This window comes from Eulemur rufifrons, chromosome 10 (genome assembly GCF_041146395.1).
Source record: "Eulemur rufifrons isolate Redbay chromosome 10, OSU_ERuf_1, whole genome shotgun sequence".
Taxonomy (NCBI): domain Eukaryota; kingdom Metazoa; phylum Chordata; class Mammalia; order Primates; family Lemuridae; genus Eulemur; species Eulemur rufifrons.
This window is the reverse complement of record NC_090992.1, coordinates 17,420,356-17,438,968: the sequence shown is the minus strand read 5'-3', so window position 1 is coordinate 17,438,968 and position 18,613 is coordinate 17,420,356. Positions and strand designations below refer to the sequence as shown.

General features: G+C 51.4%; 1 protein-coding gene across 2 annotated transcripts in view; it reads left to right on the top strand.

Moving 5' to 3' along the window:
* The window catches only part of WWC1 (WW and C2 domain containing 1), a 147,471-nt gene that overhangs the window by 105,597 nt on the left and 23,261 nt on the right, over window positions 1–18,613 (top strand). For both annotated transcript variants that reach the window (XM_069483879.1, XM_069483877.1), the window contains exons 10-16: window positions 814–903; window positions 1,719–2,254; window positions 5,184–5,292; window positions 5,688–5,768; window positions 6,784–6,870; window positions 7,886–8,078; window positions 16,385–16,537. In XM_069483879.1, the coding sequence (XP_069339980.1) occupies window positions 814–903; window positions 1,719–2,254; window positions 5,184–5,292; window positions 5,688–5,768; window positions 6,784–6,870; window positions 7,886–8,078; window positions 16,385–16,537 (1,249 nt within the window). The remainder of the gene's footprint in view (window positions 1–813; window positions 904–1,718; window positions 2,255–5,183; window positions 5,293–5,687; window positions 5,769–6,783; window positions 6,871–7,885; window positions 8,079–16,384; window positions 16,538–18,613) is intronic.

Genomic DNA, 18,613 nt, shown 5'->3' with positions numbered 1-18,613 from the left:
CAGGCTGATGTGCATCGCTTCTGCTCACACCCCGTTGGCCAGAACTTGGTCATAGTCCCCACCCACCCAGCTGCAAGGGAGGCTGGGAAGGCAGACCAGCGGGAGCCACAGGCGGTGGAGGGCACAGACAAGGCTGAGCGTCACCAATCTCAGCAGCGAAGTCACTTGCTCAGAGAGGCTCACCGGCCAGTGTAAATTGGGTCTCTCCTTTTATGTTCTTTCCTACCGTTGTGTACCTTGTCACACAGTGTTAATTAGGTATATTGAGTATTTCATTTCTGTTCTCCCCTGCCCTCCCCAGTAGAATGTCAGCTCCGTAAGAGCAGAAGCAAGTTCTGCTTTGCACACTGCTTTGCCCACAGTGCCAAGGACGGGGTCTCGCATGAGGTGGGCACTCAGTAAATAGCAGCTGAGGGAGGGAGGGAGGAGTAGTTGGGTGGAAGCCTAATTCTGCCACTAATTCCATAGCTTTAAGTAAATTATTTATAACTCTAAGAGCCTCAATTTCCTCGCTTGTAGAGTGGTAAGAATCATTCTTAGATTTATTGTTCGACTGAACTAAGGCAGTGTCATAAGGTGCCAGCACGTGCCTGAAATATAGGGGGGGAGAGATACAGCAATTACTGTAGGATTATAGCATGTGGAGACCATATCTCCCCAAACACCATAGTAAAATGCTTCCAGAAGGTTCTTGTGTATGTGTCTGTATGTACATCTGTAAGAGTATATGCCTGTGCTTCCTTCTGGGGAGCGGAAGGGGACGTGGAGGCTGGATTCTCTGGGGCATCCCCCTCATGCCTGCTCTCCCTCTAGGTTGAAATTAAACAGCAAGAGGAGCCAGCTTGTGAGAGAACTGGAGGAAGCCACTCGGCAGGTGGCAACTCTGCACTCCCAGCTGAAAAGGTGAGTGGCGGGTGGTGGGGTCACTGCCGTCCCATGGGGAAGGCGAGACACAGGTGTGCCCAGTGTCCCAGCCCAGGCTCTCCCCTTCCCTTGTACTCCATGGCTTTAGCGTGGACAGTTAGAAGCACAGCAGGTGGTTAGTCTGGCAGACTTGGGCTTGGCCTGGTGTGGCCAGGGGCAGGACCCTTCACCTCCCCAGACTGACAACACAGAGGAGAGGGCCGGAGGTGAAGGCTGCTGTGTCTTAGGACACAGCTCTTATACCTGCCAGCTCACCTGTATGGCACAGGGAAAGGCCTGTGCCTTCCTTCATGGGCAACAATGCATCACTGGAATTTAATAACAACATTTTGTTTTCATCAGATTTTTTATAATGGTTGCCTTCTATTTATAGCAGGTGATACTGCTTTTCAAATTACACTAGGATGTAAAGTTTCCTTTTAAGATAAATGTTTTAAAGTATAAAAAGGCGTTAACTTCAAGAAAGAGATTAAGAAGTATTATTTTGGGCTGGATTCAAATAAGGAAAAGTATCGTGAAAATACAGTGTGGCTGGTGGGGGGTTGGGAAACAGATGCAAAGGGAAAAGTGGACTTTTGAGGCAGCTGACTGGGGTTCACATCCCAGCTCTGCCACTGTCTGGGTTTCTTGGGGTGTCAATTTTTTGTTTCCGGTTAGAAGGAGGTGAATACTCTACCCTAGAGACTGTCAAGTGGGTCCAGTGAGACCATGGTGCTTTCCAGAGCTGGGCAGAGAGCCCGCGGGGGCCCACCTCACTCTGTGTGCGTCTCACCCACCCTCTCCCTGTGCCCCAGCCTCTCCAGCAGCACGCAGTCCCTGTCCTCAGGCAGCAGCCCTGGCTCCCTCACCTCCAGCCGGGGCTCCCTGGCCGCATCCAGCCTGGACTCCTCCACCTCGGCCAGCTTCACTGACCTCTACTATGACCCCTTCGAGCAGCTGGACTCGGAGCTGCAGAGCAAGGTGGAGCTCCTGCTCCTGGAGGGGGCCACGGGCTTCCGGCCGTCGGGCTGCATCACCACCATCCACGAGGACGAGGTGGCCAAGACCCAGAAGGCGGAGGGAGGCGGCCGCCTGCAGGCCCTGCGCTCCCTGTCTGGCACCCCGAAGTCCATGACCTCCCTGTCCCCGCGCTCCTCCCTCTCCTCCCCATCCCCGCCCTGCTCCCCTCTCATCACCGACCCCCTCCTGGCTGGAGATGCCTTCCTCAACCCCCTGGAGTTTGAAGACCCAGAGCTGAGCGCCACTCTTTGTGAACTGAGCCTCGGCAGCGGCACGCGGGAAAGATACCGGCTGGAGGAAGCGGGAACGGAGGGCAAGCAGCCCGGCCAAGGTAGAGCACCGCGCCCAGGGGCTGGGAAAGGGAGGAGGGAGCGAGACACTTGGTGCCCAGAACCCCAGGGATCATGACGGTCGACATTACTGACGGCTTTCTGTGGGCCAGGTCTTTACGTGGTAGGTTTATGTGTTTATTTATTCAGTAGCTATTAACTCATTATGCTCTAGGTCCCGTGCTAAGGGGTTCCCTGGTGGATTCATTCGTTCAACAGACATGCCATGTGCCAGGCACTGGGTTGGTCACTAAGGACACCATGTTGACAACAGACAGGGTCCCTGTTCTCATGAAGCTTATGTTCAAATGGAGGCACAGGCAATACATGTGCAGCTAGACGGATGCACTATGGAGCAAATAAAACCCGGGATGTGGCAGAGCCTTTCCGGCTGGAGGTGGGACTGCCAGCTCAGAGCGGGCTGTGAAGGAAGGTGACGTGAGCAAAATCTCTGGAGTCAGAGGGGCCAGGAAGCCACAAGTCAGAGGAAGGGCGTCACCGTCAGGGCTGGAGAATTAGGCAAAACCCAGATCCTGTAAGGCGGGGTGGGCTGTGGCAAGGAGTTGGATTTTATCCTGACTGCAAGTGACCATTTGAAGCCAGAAATGATATTGGTCTGACTCCCGTTCAGCGTGGGGTCAAAAGGAACATGCTGGTGTCAAGATTCGAGTTGGAATCTTCAAAAGACAACATGATGCAAACATCGACAGCTAAGATTTATTAGGAGAAAACCTTTTTCGTTTTAGCAGCCATCACGTGACAAATCATGCTAGATAACATTTATCAGGACGCATTATGTGTTGGGCAATGTGCTCTGTATGGTGAAATAGGTTACTTCTGTCCATTTCACAGATGAGGAATTGGAGGTTCAGAGTGATGACGTCACTTGCCTTAGGTCACCCAGTCTCCAAGTGACAAGGGGTCTTTGTGACCCCAGGACCCAAGTCCTTCATTGTCTCCCTGCCCCTAGGATGGGAGTCAGCTCCGTGTACCTGTTCGTGCAGCACTCCGGGTGCTTGCGGGCTCCGCCGCCCGTCTGGCTGTGGGTGCGAAGGTCAGGACTGAGCAGGTGCTCAGTGAGCTCACCTGGGGCTCCTTGGCTTTCCTGGCATCCCCCTCCCCCCCAACACAAAGTAATAAGAGCTATGATTTATTGACTGTAGGTGTCCAGGATTCAGGTACTGTTGTGCATGAATAAATACTCACGTAAGCCTCAAAACATCCAAAGTGGGTTCTTTTTTTTTAATCCCCGTCATCTTACAGATCAAAAACATAAGGCCAAAGTGAGGTTAAAAGACATGTGTCAGGTTAGTCCCACACAATGGACACAACAAGCTGCAGATTGGTACCAGGACTACCTGCCCAGAATGCACAGTGTCCCTGTGCCCAGCTCTGTCTGCAAAGGGCTCCTGCTCCTGGCTCCCTGGGAGGCCAGTTAGCGCAGCGGGACCCACCCTGGCCCTGCAGCTCCAGGCTGTGCCCAGAACTGTCTGCTGGCATGCAGGGGCCCGGGGGAGCGTGGGAGAGATGCGGCTTCCTGGGTAACAAGGCTCTGAGTGCCAGTGTCTTCCTTAGAAGAGGAACTGAGAGATTCCTGGGGTTCCCTCGTCAGGGAGTCTTGCCGAGTACTCTCAAATGAAAACAAAAACAAGCTTCCCACTACAGCAGGTGGCAGACTTCAGAAAATTGTTCCCTGGAAAGGAGGAGGTACAGGTGACTCCCCTCCCCGACAGTGTCCTTGGGGCTCGTGGGCCAGAGATAGCACTCGAGGCTGGGCACACACAGGCCCAGGATGGCATTTCCTTCGCGCCATCTCCGGAAGCCTCCCCTGCCGCCAGTGATGCCGGGCAGCGCTGGGACGCTAAGCAGGTTATGCAATTAGAGCTGCTGTTCAGTCAGCAGACGAGTTAATCTCCTTAAGTGGTTTTGCGGAGGGTGGAGATGCTGGGTCTGAAGGTGGGAGGTCTCCACGGGCTCAGCGGGTGTGGGACAGGCTTGGCTTCCCCATCGCGGCACCTGCAGCCTCTCAGGCTTGGGTCACCCGCCCGCTCCCCCAGCCTGCCACGCCCGTCTCTGTGCCCCTCCGTACAGCAGGTGCTCGGAAGTGTCAGCTGGGGGGTGGCAAGATCTGGCTCTGGCCTTCCCTGCCGCGTGGAGGGCAGGGACTGTCTTAGTCATCACAGTGGCTCTGAGCCTGGCAGTGGGCCTGGCACACAGTAGGTGCTTATTACTTGGGCAAGGAAGGAACCTGCAATATGTGCTGAGTGCCCAGTCAGAGCCCCGGGCCAGAGACCTTCAAGGACCTCTGTTGAGGGTAGGGGAGAGGAGGAGCTGAGTTAGAGGTGGAATGGGATAGGCCAGGTGGGAGAACAGGTGCTTACTCCCCACCCTCTCCCCTCCTGATGAGGGTTCAGGGGCGGTTATGTTGCCCCAGGTGTGTGGGGATGGATCTAGAAGGCATCACCATGGTGATACAGACACCAGTGGCAATAAGGATAGCAGTAATGAGTTTTGCAGAGCACTTTGCATGCACCAGTCTCTAAGGGCTTCTCTTATAATGTCTCCCTGAGTCCTCCCAACAGCCCTGTAAGGTAGGTATTATTATTCTCTATTTACAAATCATTATCCCCTGGGGCTTCAGAGCCTTAAATCAGTGTCTCAAGGTTGTGGAGCAGTAAGAGGTGGAGCTGGGATTCGCACCCAGGCTGTTTGACTCCAGAGCCTGGATGTTAAACACACAATCATATGCGACCCCTTCCATTAGCCCGAGCAGAGCAGGACCTTGCTTTAGATTCAGAGGGGGTTGGGGTTTGGCGGGACCATCTTATGACAGAGAGGGGATCAAAATTGGGTGTTGTAAAGACAAAGACAGGACCCTGGTTTCTGAATCTGCCTTTTTGCATCCTTCCTGTTTCCTCTGTCTTCCTCTAGCTGTGAGCACGACCCAGGGGTGTGGCCTGAAAGTGGCCTGTGTCTTGGCTGCAGTGTCGGACGAGTCAGTGGCAGGGGACAGTGGTGTGTACGAGGCCTCTGTGCAGAGGTGAGTGCCTGAGTGCTGGCTCTCGCTGTGGCTGTGCAGTCTGGGAACTGTGTGTACGCAGAGCCCAGGCCTGCGGGGTGGTGGAGTGTTAGTCTCCATGGGTGTGGGGGGGCCCCCAGGAGGGCACGGATGACCCCAGCTTCCCCTTGGCAGCCCAAGACACAGACAGCACTGGCTTCTCCCAGGGCTGTAGACACTTCCAGGTGGGAGAGTGCTGGCTCTGCGGGAGCCAGTGCAAGGCTGGGAAGCAAGCACTAGGCAGACCCCCCTTCAGGAGAGGGGTCTGCAGGGAGGCTGAGCAGGCCCAGACTTTCCTCCTTGAGGATCCACCCGCCGCCTCCCAGAGTAGGTCGCCGCAGGGAGGCCTGACTCCCCTCCCTTCTGTTGTCTTTTAGACTAGGTGCTTCGGAAGCCGCTGCGTTCGACAGTGATGAATCGGAAGCAGTGGGTGCAACCCGAGTTCAGATTGCCCTGAAGTAAGTGACAGGGAAGACAAGGACGGAGGGAGCGGTCTGTGCGGGTCCCTTGTTTGTCAGCAGCAATTTACTGGCACTTATCTCCTCGGCTGGCCACTGCGCTCCTCTAACTAAAAGGGTGCCAACTCCTTCCCCACCTCCTGGCTCCCCATTTTGCAGATGTGAAAAGTGAGGTTTTAGGCCGGGCGCGGTGGCTCACGCCTGTAATACTAGCACTCTGGGAGGCCGAGGCAGGAGGATCGCTCGAGGTCAAGAGTTCGAGACCAGCCTGAGCAAGAGCGAGACCCCATCTCTACTAAAAAAATAGAAAGAAATTATATGGACAACTAAAAATACATAGAAAAAATAGCCAGGCATAGTGGCACATGCCTGTAGTCCCAGCTACTCGGGAGGAGGATGAGGCAGGAGGATCACTTGAGCCCAGGAGTTTGAGGTTGCTGTGAGCTAGGCTGATGCCACGGCACTCTAGCCTGGGCAACAGAGCGAGACTCTGTCTCAACAAAAAAAAAAAAAAAAAAGTGAGGTTTTGAAAGACCTGTGACTTGCTCTACTCTTAGAGCTGGCGGGTGGCAGAGCCAGGACCGGGCTGAGACTTCCTCCCTATCAGTGTGTTTGTCCCTGTTGCTGTGGCTTTTGTCTTCCCATCCCATCCAGGATTCGGTGATTGGACCCAAGTCGACCACAGGGGGCTGCAGCCCAGATTTGGCCGATACATGTGCTGGTGTTTTCTTTTGCTGAGGGATGACCTCAGTATTTGTTTTAATAGGAGTGGATTGCCCACATTTCAATATAAGAAAATTTCACCCAAACTTCTGAGTTCTCTCTAAAAATTCAGACAAGCGACAGCTCTGGACCTACATCCAGCGTAGCAACAAAACACTGGGCCTGTGCCCTCCGGCTCAGCACAGGCCTCAGCACAGCCTCCAGCCGTGCCCTGTGATTATTGAGAGGAAGACAGAATGGGGGAGAGACGTGTGTTGCTGAGGGGTGTTCCGTGGGCCTCTTTTCATTTCAGGTACGATGAGAAGAATAAGCAATTTGCAATATTCATCATCCAGCTGAGTAACCTTTCTGCTCTGTTGCTGCCACAAGACCAGAAAGTGTGAGTATGTAGCTGGACAGGTGTGTGTGACCCTGTGCTCCGCAGCGCACCCTGGGGGCACTTTCCCGCTCTGTCCTGGACCAATCGTAGGGCTTGTCACCCCACTGTGGGTTTTTAATGTGTATTGCAATAATGCTCAACGTCAGTCCTCTTCCTGTGGGTACAGTCACGACGATTATGAAGAGGGGCACCCTAGACAGTTTCAGTTCTTTCACCAGCATGTCCTGAGCACCTGCCGCGTGCCAGCGCTGGGAGTGCGGCGGTGCATAAATCCTTCGTGGACCCTGTCCTCCCCGACTTTCAGCCTCGTGAAGAAGAATGGTCGCAGTCCATTTTGTCTCCTCTAAGCTTAAGTGTTTCATGCCGAAAGAGTCCAGGCCTCTGTTTTCAAGAGTCAGCACCAGTCGCTGTGCTGCTCCCGGGAGGGTGTGGCCAGGTAGTGAGGCTGCCAGGGCGGCACGTGCACTCTTCCCGCAGTGGACCGGGTTTGTGCTTTAAGGCACTCACCTGCCGACGTGTTTCTCTCCTGTAACTAGACTGTGAGGCCTTGAACGCAGCAACAGGAGCTTATATTTCCGTGGTCTGCTCCCGCCGGCAGACGGGGGTGGGACATGTGGGAAGAAGGAAAGAAGGCAGGAAGGCAGACGAAACAGAAGGGCCACGAGAGGGACGCGCGGGTTTTTTTCAGTCTTTCGCCCACACAGACAGTGCCGGGGAAATAGCTTTTCTCCGTCTCCCGGGGGCTTGTGCAGGGGTGTCTGGGCTAATGCCTGGAAGTGAGGGGTCTGGGTCAAAGGACAGGTGCACCCGGGATTTTGTTAGAATTGTCAGATTCCCCTCCACGAGGGTGGCTGCGTTTTGCCTTGCGGTGTACGAGGGGCCTGGTTCCCCAGATTCCTCAGTTCCACAAGCTCTTGTCCACTGCTGTTTTCTTAGGGATTTCAGCAGCCGTTTAGCCCAACACACGAGTCCAGCCCTGGGCTGAGTCAAGCACCGTGGTTCTGTCTCCTTCTAGGAACATTCGCGTGGCTGTCCTTCCTTGCTCCGAAAGCACCACCTGCCTGTTCCGGACCCGGCCCCTGGACGCCTCGGACACCCTCGTATTCAATGAGGTGTTCTGGGTGTCCATGTCCTACCCAGCCCTTCACCAGAAGACCTTAAGAGTCGATGTCTGTACCACTGACAGGAGCCATCTGGAGGAGTGCCTGGTAAGGGCTGCGTCTGTCCGTCCGTCCGTCCAGCTGGCCTTGCCGTCCTTCTGGGGATGGGTCCACCCTGAGCTTTGGGGAGGAGGCTTGAAGGAGATGCAGGCTGAGGTACCAGTCAGGCTCATCCTGGATCCCAGGCAGAGATGCTTCGGCAGGCGAACGTTGTTCTCAGACCTGTGGAAGGGCAGGGAGGCGCTCTTTTCACAAGAGTGATTGACCTGGAGGTACTTTCTAAACCGTCAGAGCCTGGGAGGTGCCAGCCATATCCCGCAGCGTTTCTGTACCGCGTCAGTGTAGACAAGCAGCACAGAAGAATGAGAACAAGCAGACAGGCACTGAAATCCCAGCTCTACCACTTGCTATATAGCTGGGTGACCTCAGGCAAGTTACAAGTACGTGTAGAGCACCTACTCAAGTGTCCAAAACACACTAGGTTCTTGTGGGTGGGATGTTGCTAGTCCCCTCCCTGGATCAGAGCTCCTGTGACCTCCTCCTCCTCCTCACTGCCATTGGCAGAGGAGTCAGGACTGGAGACGAAGTAGCTCTGGGTACACTGGTGTCCTGAGAAAGCCTCACCCTTAGAGACAGGCTGACCCAAGTGCAGCTTTCTCATCTGTAAAAGGGGCATGTATAGCCAACTCAGGGGCGTGTGATGTACAGGTGCATTAAAAGAAGTAAAGGGCTTCATTAACCCTGATGCCCCTTCGATGTTAGAGTATTTTAATAAAAAGTCAATTGTGGGCCGGGCGCGGTGGCTCACGCCTGTAATCCTAGCACTCTGGGAGGCCGAGGCGGGTGGATTGCTCAAGGTCAGGAGTTCGAGACCAGCCTGAGCAAGAGCGAGACCCCGTCTCTACTAAAAATAGAAAAAAAAAAATTATATGGACAACTAAAAATATATATACAGAAAAATTAGCCGGGCATAGTGGCGCATGCCTGTAGTCCCAGCTACTCGGGAGGCTGAGGCAGGAGGATCGCTTGAGCCCAGGAGTTTGAGGTTGCTGTGAGCTAGGCTGACGCCACGGCGCTCACTCTAGCCTGGGCAACAAAGTGAGACTCTGTCTCAAAAAAAAAAAAAAAAAAAAAAAAGTCAATTGTGGGCACAGAGGGGCCCACACGTGGACATGACACCTAGAACACAGCTCTATTCATGCTCAGATGTTCACTGAGAGCCCGGTACGTGCCCACCCCTGTGCTGGGGATTCAGCGTGGAACTAACCCATCAAGGAGCCAGCTTTGATGGCTAACACGGAAACAATTGTGGTGGGGGCTGTGCTGGAAATGTACGGGTTGAAGTGACGGGAAATGTGGGGCACATGCAGGGGAAAGAAACGGGGTGTGTGTGCCTCCTGCGCCTCTCCCTGCCTCCGAGTCTGGCAGCTGGGAGAGCGGTGGGTTGGTCTTTCTCCTGCTGTGACCACAGGCCTTCGCCTGGAGTGAGGGACCTTTTACTCTCCACCCCGCCTGGATCTGCCGGTGCTGTAAAACCCTTCTCTGCCATAGGATTGCGCTGAGACTAAGTCGCCAGACTTGCCCTGCCCAGCTGTGTCATCTAAGAGTCTTTGGTTCCTTTATCTGTAAAATCTGGCTCCTACTGCCTGCCTCAAAATTGGTCCTCTGAGGGTTAAATGAGGCTGCTTTACCTGGAGTTGTGTATGCAGATTTTGATTCAGCAAGTCTGGGGCGGATCCTGGGGGTCTGCATTTCTAACAAGTTCCCTGGTGATGCTCATGCTGCTGCTGACCCCTGGACCACACTTTGAGTAGCAAGGATGTAGAGCGACAAAGTGCACATGCTTGGTGCTCCCGGGATGTCAGTGCCTAGCTCTTTCCTCCTCAGCTGGGGAACGTCACTGCCGTTTGTGTTGTTTCTCCTGACAGTCCTGCGATAGCTGAAGTCAACAGGCTGCGATTTATGCGGCAGGCACTGGGCTAAGCTCCTCACCTGCATTATCTCCATCGATTCTCACTCCAGTCTTATGAAATAGGTACCGTAAACCAGTGAGGAAACTGAGGCACAAAGAGGTGAAACACCTTTCCTAAGGTCACACAGTCAGAAAGTGGCACAAGCCATGTTTGAACCCAAGCGGGTCCTCCTCTGAGGTGGGCACCCGTCGGCCCCTCTGTGTTATCTCTTTGCCAGCGCAGGGCTCCCTGCAGCCCCGAGGTGGGGCTGGCGCTGGAAGGGCTTGGCAAGCGTGGTGAACGCCAAGCAACCACGCAGAACGCTTTTCCAAACCCGGGCTCCCCCAGTGAAACGTTTCCTCGGCCGTGGGCATTCCGAAACAAGAAGAGACTCAGTCCTGTTTTCTTCTCCTAATTGGATGCCTTTTATTCCTCCTTCCTAATTGAAGTCTGGTCATTGCTGGTTGCCATGGCAGCAGCCAAAGCACTCATCTCACCGTGGCTTGTCTCCATCTGTGGCCAATGGGAAACCTCCTTTCCCGTATGCGGTGGGGACGTGGAGTGTCAGGCTGTCGTGTTTTGGTGGCTGGAGGAGGACAGCAATGAGACGGGAGGAGAAAGGGCTTATCTGTCTCCACACAGAGACTCCCTGCACTGCTGGCTCCGTGGAATCCCCAGTCTGTCCTAAGCCGTTAAGCCGGCCAAGGCGACAATAGGATCGCACACAGCCATGCCTGTGTGCCTACCGTGGGCTGAGCACTCTGCTGCAGTATCTCATTTAAACCTTATGAGGCCCCTGGGAAAATAAGGGATCAAGACCCAGAAAGGCTAAGTGACCTGCCCAGGTCATCCAGAGAGAAGATGGCAAAGCCTGGATTTGAACACGGCCTCCAGCTTCCTCGTGTGCAGCCGTGGCACTCTGCTACCTCTCTGGGGGTTATCGTGGGCGTCTCTCACGTCCCCAGACTGGGTTATGGGTTTGGGGAATACACGGCCTGCCTGCCCCAACATCACAGGCACCAGTCCCACCAAATGCCCTAGCGTAGCATCACAGGGGTCCGAGTTGCCTGCTGCTCAACTGGCAAGTTCACCACCACCCAGCCCAGGTTCTGTCGAGGCAGCCTGCTTCCCAGGTCCCACTTACACACAATAGTAACCACCGTAACGGCTTTCTTGCACCTTTCTCACGTTGCCATGCTCACTTGGCACAACCCCAGCCCTGTCGAAGTGAACTCTCCTCCTCCTCCTCCTCCTCTCCACCCATGCAACTAGGGGGAAAATGCAGAGAGCCACACTGCGTGGTGTCATTTGAAAACTGTGATTGCGAACTTCCCATGAGCCCTGCGTGCTGCCCAGCAATTACTCCATGTGCCCTGGACCGTTGACTCCCACTCAGCACAATGACTAATTCATACTTCTCTCCAGAGGAGAGAATAGAGCAATGAGGAGAGAGCTCCCATGGCTAGAGCAGTAGCTGTTCTCTGGGGTTTTGAAGATGGGCCTTCGGCTCTCCTGTCTGTGGCCTGCCCCACACCCCGCTCAAGGACATCATCCCAGCTGCCATTCTGCGCGCTCTAGCTTCAATTTTCCCTCCTCAACTGGACCTAACAGGCTGTTATGTCTCCCACGCTTAAAACAAAAAAACAAAAACCTTTCCACCCCATTTCCACCTCCAACTATTACATTGTTTCTTTTTCTTTCTTTACTGCAAAACTCGAAAGAGGTGGGTCACGTTCTCTCTGTAAGCCAATCCCTGTGGGCGTTTGCCATCGTTGTGGTTGTAGTGAGCTCCTTGTCGCTAGATCGGTGGCCAGTTCTCCATCCGTCCCCCTCTCGGCCCGTTGGCTGCACCCGCTGCAGGCTCTCAGCATCCATTGCTCGCTTCCCAGACACCTGGCGCTCCTGGTGCTCTTCCTGAGTTGCCGGCTTCTCTCGGGCTGCTTTGCTGGCTCTTCCTCCTCTCCCTGACCTCTGTAGTCAGAGTCTCATTTTATCTCCTGGCTGCAAAGGCTATCCCAGGTAACTGACTCCAGCCCAGGCCTCTCCACTCGTCTCTAATGTCACATCTCCACGGCCTTTCCTGCACCTTCTCTTACGCATCAGATACGCACATCTTCAGCTAACATGGCTGCAAGAGGGCCCCTAGCCTTGCACCCTGTGTCTCCACTGTGTCAGCTCAGGCCAGACACCTTGGAGACATCCTTGACCCATGCCCTGCCCACACCCCATCCTCTTAGCTCCACCTTCAGAAGACCCCCAGACTCCTGCCATTTCTCACCACTTCCCAACTCTAGCCACTATCCTCCCACCTAGTGACTGCAGGCTTCTCCTACTGAGTCTCCCCCATTCTGTCCCTCCTCCCTCCTTCATCTTCTCTTGTACACAGTCGCCAGAGTCATTCTATTTAAATGTAAATGACTGCATGCCATTCCTCTGCTGAAACCTTAGGAAGGCTTCTGTCTCCACCTAGAGTCCACACCTGGGTCCTTTGCCTGGCCTCCGAGGGCCCAAGAGATCTGGCCCCTTCTTATCTCTGGGATTTCATCCCCAGAGCTCTTCCTCCAGCCTCTTTGTGTTCCCTGAAAACACCAGCACGCTCCCCCTGCACTTGACTTGAATTCTCTTCTCCCAGATGTCCATGGGCAAGACTTGCTCCCTCTCTGCCTTCTGGACTTCACACCAACATCACCTTCTCAGTGAGGTCCTCCTTCCACCCCAGTTAAAATCCCAGTACCCTCTCCACTCTGTTATGCTATCCTAGCCCATTTCCGTATATTTTTCTCTCCAGCACTTTTCATCACCTAACGTTTCGCTATAGCTTGTAGACTTTAGGGTGCACGTTATTTTCACAGTTTATCCTCCCTGAAATCATAGTGCAATTTATAGTATGTGACAGGTTATAGTTTAATTGGCAACTGTTTTTCTTTCATAGTGGTGCATAACATAATAGTACACTTTATAATCAGTGACATCTTAGAGTCAATGAAACATAGTATGGAGTTTACTATTGAATTGTTTATCTGATTCCCCCAGGTTCAAATATAAGTTCATAAGGGTTAGATATTTATCGGCCTTAAATCCTTCTGCGTCCCCAGCACCCAGAACAATGCCTGGCACATAGAGGCTTCGCAGCAAATCTTTGTGTGTTGAATAAGTGAATGAAGGACTACGTAAGTGCCCTCAAGTGCATCCAGTTCACTGAAGTAGACAATATTCACACCAATAAGGCAGCCCTGAATATATGGTGCATCTCGTTAGAATTAATAATCATCTCATGGAGGTGTCACACCTCAAAACTGTATCACATTCCTCCCCCTTGGACCTGGCATGTTCTGAACAGCAATATCTGACACGCTCGTCCGTCTCGCCATGAAACCACAAGCTGCTCGGGGGAAGAATCGTGTCTTACATGTTTCTGTGGCTCCAGAGTCTTCAAAGCGCTCAGGGAATATTTGTTGAATGAATAAGTGAGCAATACACATGTATTCATCTATATTTACATTTATTTTGGGTACCTAAGATGTGCCAAGCGTGCAATAATGTTCATTGACTCTGATCCTCCCAAGATCCCTGTGGGTGGGAGATATTTTCCCGTCTTCCAGATGAGGAAGCTGGTGCCACACAAGTGAAGTCGTCAGCATTGTGTCTGCCTCCCCTCTCTGCTCACCACCCTCCTCCCACGACTTCCGTGGCGCAGTCCATGCCACGTTCTGGCGGTACGTCCTGATGGCAGGAAAAACCAGAAGGATCCCAGGTGGATGAAGGAGCTCCCTCCTCATCCTGGGCATCATCCTGTGCCACTGCTTGGTTCCAGGCCCCACTTTGCAAACTGGCTGTTGGTGTTTCTGCCGCCTGTTGGCACAGCCACCGGTGTCTCTGGGGCAGGGGAAGGTGGGCGAGCTGACCCCCTTCCCACACCTGACCCGGGCTCATCAAACAGGGACATGTCGAGACTATACAACCTCTGCGGGATGATTAAAGTTATTCTAGAGTCCTTTCCGTTAAGGATGTGTGGTGAAACTGCAGTAAAAATGTTAAGTCACTTGAAATAATTCCTTTCTCTGTGAGCTTATATTCCGTTAGGGTTTTTTGTTGTTTTTGTGGTCTGTTTTCATCTTCAGGGATGCATTTACATGACTCGAAGAGAAATTGTATAGAAAGGTGTACGGAAGAGAAATCCTGCCCTCCCTCACCCCGATCCTGCCTCCTATCCTATGTGGGTAACCACTTTGATTAGTTTCTTCTTTGTCTTTCCATCATTTCTTATTACACATATGATCATGTCCACTCCCCTTGTACCTCAAACGTGGTGCAATGTATAGATAGAAAAAAAATATGTCCTTATCCCTCTCATCATTTCTTGTACAAAAAGTGACATCGTATATATTCTGTTCTGCACCGTGCTATTTTTTACTTTCGCAATATAGCCTGGAGATCTCTCTGCATCAGTACAAAGAGAGCTTCCTCATTTTTTTTTTACACAGCTACATAACATTCCATTGCATAGATAGACTATAGTTTATCCAACCAGTCCCCTGTTGCTGAACCTTTGAGTTGTTTAAAATCTTTTGCAATTAAAAAGCGAGCTAGAATGAAGACTCCTATTTGTGGGTTATTTTGTACTTGTGCAGGTGTATCTGTGGGACAGACATCTGTGGGAATTGCTAGGTCAAAGGGTAACGTGAATCCATGTTTTTGCTAGATATGGTCAAATTCCTGTTGTAAGGTTTCTATCATTTTATGTTCCCACCAGCAAGGAGAGAGAGTGCCTCTTTCCCCTTAGCCTCATCAATAGCATGTGTTGTCAATTTTTTTTAGTTTTGCAAATTTGGTAGAGGAAAAATAATATGAAGTTTTTCACCTCACTTGTAAGTAATTACTTGTTCAATGTCTGAGTTCCTTGGGAGACTGTTGGGCTCTTGGAAGGTGGGACCATGTGGGGACCAGCATTGTCCTTAATGTCTAACAACCTGGTAATTAATATGACTGACATAAGAGGGTATTCAATAACAGCAAATCAAATAACCCAATTTAAAAATGCAAGAACAACTTGCATAGCTATTTCTCCAAAGATAACATGCAAATGGCCAATGTACATATGAAAAGATGCTCAGCATCACAAATCATCAGAGAAAGGCAAATCAAAACCACGATGAGAGATCACCACCCACTAGGATAGTGGCTGTCAAAAAACACACAATAGCAAGTGTTGGTGAAAATGTAGAGAAATTGGCACTCTTGTGCATTGTTGGGATTATAAAATAGTGCAAGTGCAAAGGAAAACAGTATAGTGGCTCCTCAAAAAATTAAAAATGGAACTACTGTCTGATCCAGCAATCCCATTTCTGGGTATATACCCAAAAGAATGGAAAGCGGGGTCTTAAAGAGTTATCTGCACACCCGTGTTCATAGCAGTACTATGCACAGTAGTGGAGGTCAAGGTAACCCAGATGTCCATCAGTGGATAAATGAATAAGCAAAATGCAGTGTATACATACAGTGGAATAGTATATTAAATATTATTCAGCCCTAAAAGTCCCTAAAAAGCCACAGTGCAAATGGGCCTTGAAAATGTTATTAAGTGAAATAAGCCAGTCACAAAAAGACACATACTGTATGGCTCCACTTATATGAGGTATCTAAAGTCATCAAATTCATAGAAACGAAATAGAATGGTGGTTCCCAAGGGTTGTGGGGAAGGGGAAAAGGGGAGTTGTTGTTTAACAAGTACAGAGTTTCAGATTTGCAAGATAAGAAGGTTTGGGAGATCTGTTTTACAACCACATGAATATGCTTAACACCACCAAACTGTACACTTAAAAACAGTAAAGATGGTAAGTTTTATATTAGGTGCTTTTTTTAAGCACAATAAAATGTATATCTCTATATATAGATATAGATATAGATTGGATAGGCTGGGCACAGTGGCTCACACCTATAATCCTAGCACTCTGGGAGGCAGAGGTGGGAGGATTGCTTGAGTTCAGGAGTTCAGCCTGAGCAAGACCCCATCTCCACTAAAAATAGAAAAATTACCTGGGCTTGGTGGTGTGCGCCTATAGTCCCAGCTCAGGAGGCCGAGACAGGAGGATCGCTTGAGCCCAAGAGTTGGAGGTTGCAGTGAGCTATGATGACACCACTGCACTCTAGCCAGGACAACAGAGCAAGACCCTGTTTCCAAGAAAATATTAAGATAGGTCCTCGACAAAGATGCAACAGATGATTAACCCAATGAGTGAACAGGTGAGTGAACAAGTGCGCTATTGGAAACATTAAGCCTTTCTTCCTCCCAGGATGCCTCCATCTCGCCTAGAGTGGTGTTTTCCATACTGTCCCCGGGAGCCAGATTCCCAGAGCACCTTGTCACCTCTGCTTATGCTCTCCTTTATTCCACCCCAACAGGGAGGTGCCCAGATTAGCCTGGCTGAGGTCTGCCGGTCTGGGGAGAGATCGACTCGCTGGTACAACCTCCTGAGCTACAAATACTTGAAGAAACAGAGCAGGGAACCCAAGCCAGGGGGAGCCACGGCCCCCACCCCAGGGCCTACAAGCAAGGTGAGGAGGGACCGGGCGTGCACTGCCCTCCCGCACGGAAGCCCCTGCACGGCAGAAGGGAAAGCCTCTCCCAAGGGTGGCGAAAATGGAGCGGAGGGAGCAGGAAAAGGAGACGAGGAAGGAGCATTCTCTGCTAGGGGGCAGGTAGCCCCCTTCTCAGCTTGCTGCCTTCTGCCTTTGTGCTTCCTCTTCTGTACCGTGCTTTGCCTAGTATCTCTTGCCTGACAAAAGCCTTAATTCATGATTTCTAAAAAATGAAATGGAGAAAGAGAAAACTGTGGAAGGTAGAAAATTAAGCACCTGAATTGAGCACCTACTGTATTCAGGGTCCATAATGGACACTTTTTATAAGCGGCAGCAGGAAGTCAGGGGAAGGAGAGTCAGAAGACTGGGTTTTGTAGTTGGGTGACAGGTCGCTCACATCGACTCTCTGAGCCTCCATTTTTCCAGCTCTAACATGAGCCTAAAGAGGCTGTTACGAAGCTGTGAAGAAATGCACGTAAAGAGCACTGGGTAAGGGCTTGATAAATGGCAACTGTTCTGTGATTATTTTGAATCACTTGAAGAGCTTACAACAGCCTGTTTTTGGTTACAAAAATGAATTGTCTTCATTTTAGCGCAGTACATTTTAACCTATTAAAATAAACTTAAACTGTTGCCCACACTCGGAGAGCCCACCCCGACTGGGCAGGTGGGCTGGCCGGGCCTCGGCTGGGCAGTGAGGTTCCCCTTGCAGGTAGGGCACGGGAATCCTGTGGGATCCAAGCATTGAGGGTGTCTGCCGCTCAGGTCGTCTGCGATTCTCCCAGTGACCCTTCCCTCTGTCGGTCCTTCATTCCTTAGTCACTGCCCGGAATTTCGATGGATCGGATCCCACAGGTGAAAATAAGAGTGAGGATTAAATTTACTTTCTTTTTTCCTTTCCCCTGCCCCCCTCCGTTTCGTCATTATCATCATTATTTTCTGCACTTCCTTTTGTATCAGGCACTGTCCTATTCATCATGTGCAGTTTACCACGGCTCAGAAAGATGAACCAAATGACATTAAGATACACACTTAGTAAGCAGCAAAGCTGGGTCCCAAACCCAGGTCTCTCTCCCTCTGCAAAGGGGAGAGTGAGCGGCATCTCATCTTTCTAGAGTTAAGTAACATCAACCATCAACCCTAGCTGCACCAGCTCCCTCAGTCCCATTTCTCAGCTGAGTCACACTAATGCCTGCTATCAGTGTGGTTGTAAAGATTAAAGAAGATGCTACACCTAAACCATCAAGCCATCTTCACAGTGCTGGGCATATACCCTGGCCTTCGATTGATTTTAGTTCCCTCTTTCCTTCCCCAAAAGAAAATTGCAGGGATTAGCCAGCCTCTGGCCCACACTACAAGGGTAGTTGCACATTAACCATGTGCTTGGAAAATAAACTGCAAGTTCTAATTTTTGCTTTAGTGTGAGCAGCCATTTGCTGGATGCCAATTTTGTGCTAGGTGCTCTTCTGTGTCCTCCATCTTCCTAGCAAGCTTTTCTAGTCTTTAGCAGAAGAAACTGAGTTTCAGAGAGGTTAAATAATTTCCTCAAGTCGCACAGGCTGTTGCACTGTAGATACCATTCAGTATAGCTGTTCTCCTTCCAGGAAGCCCTCCCTGATTGCAGCTTCCAAACTGTGCTGCTGCTTCTGTTCCCAAATGTTCAGTACGTCCCTCTCTTCTAGTCTTCATCACGTTGTTTTGTTCTTGATGGTTCACGTTGTTGGTCTCTCTGACAATGCTAGGAGCTCCTTACAGGCAGAGACCTGTAATTCATTCTCACTTAACTGCTAAACCTGGCTGTCTTCCACAGCTCTGCTGCGTAGGTCCACACACACATACACACACACGGGTTATTCTCTGGAGAACTGCTGGTTACGGGAACTAAGGACTGTATTTCCAGTTTATCAGTGACCTTGGGCAAGACCCTTGCCACTCTGGTCTTCGGTTTGACTATCGGGTCATTGGAAGGGTCACAGCTCTGAGATGCTCTGATTCCCGGCAGGTAGGGCAGCACCCACAGTGCACCCAATGCCCCAGCAGCCTTTGTCTCCA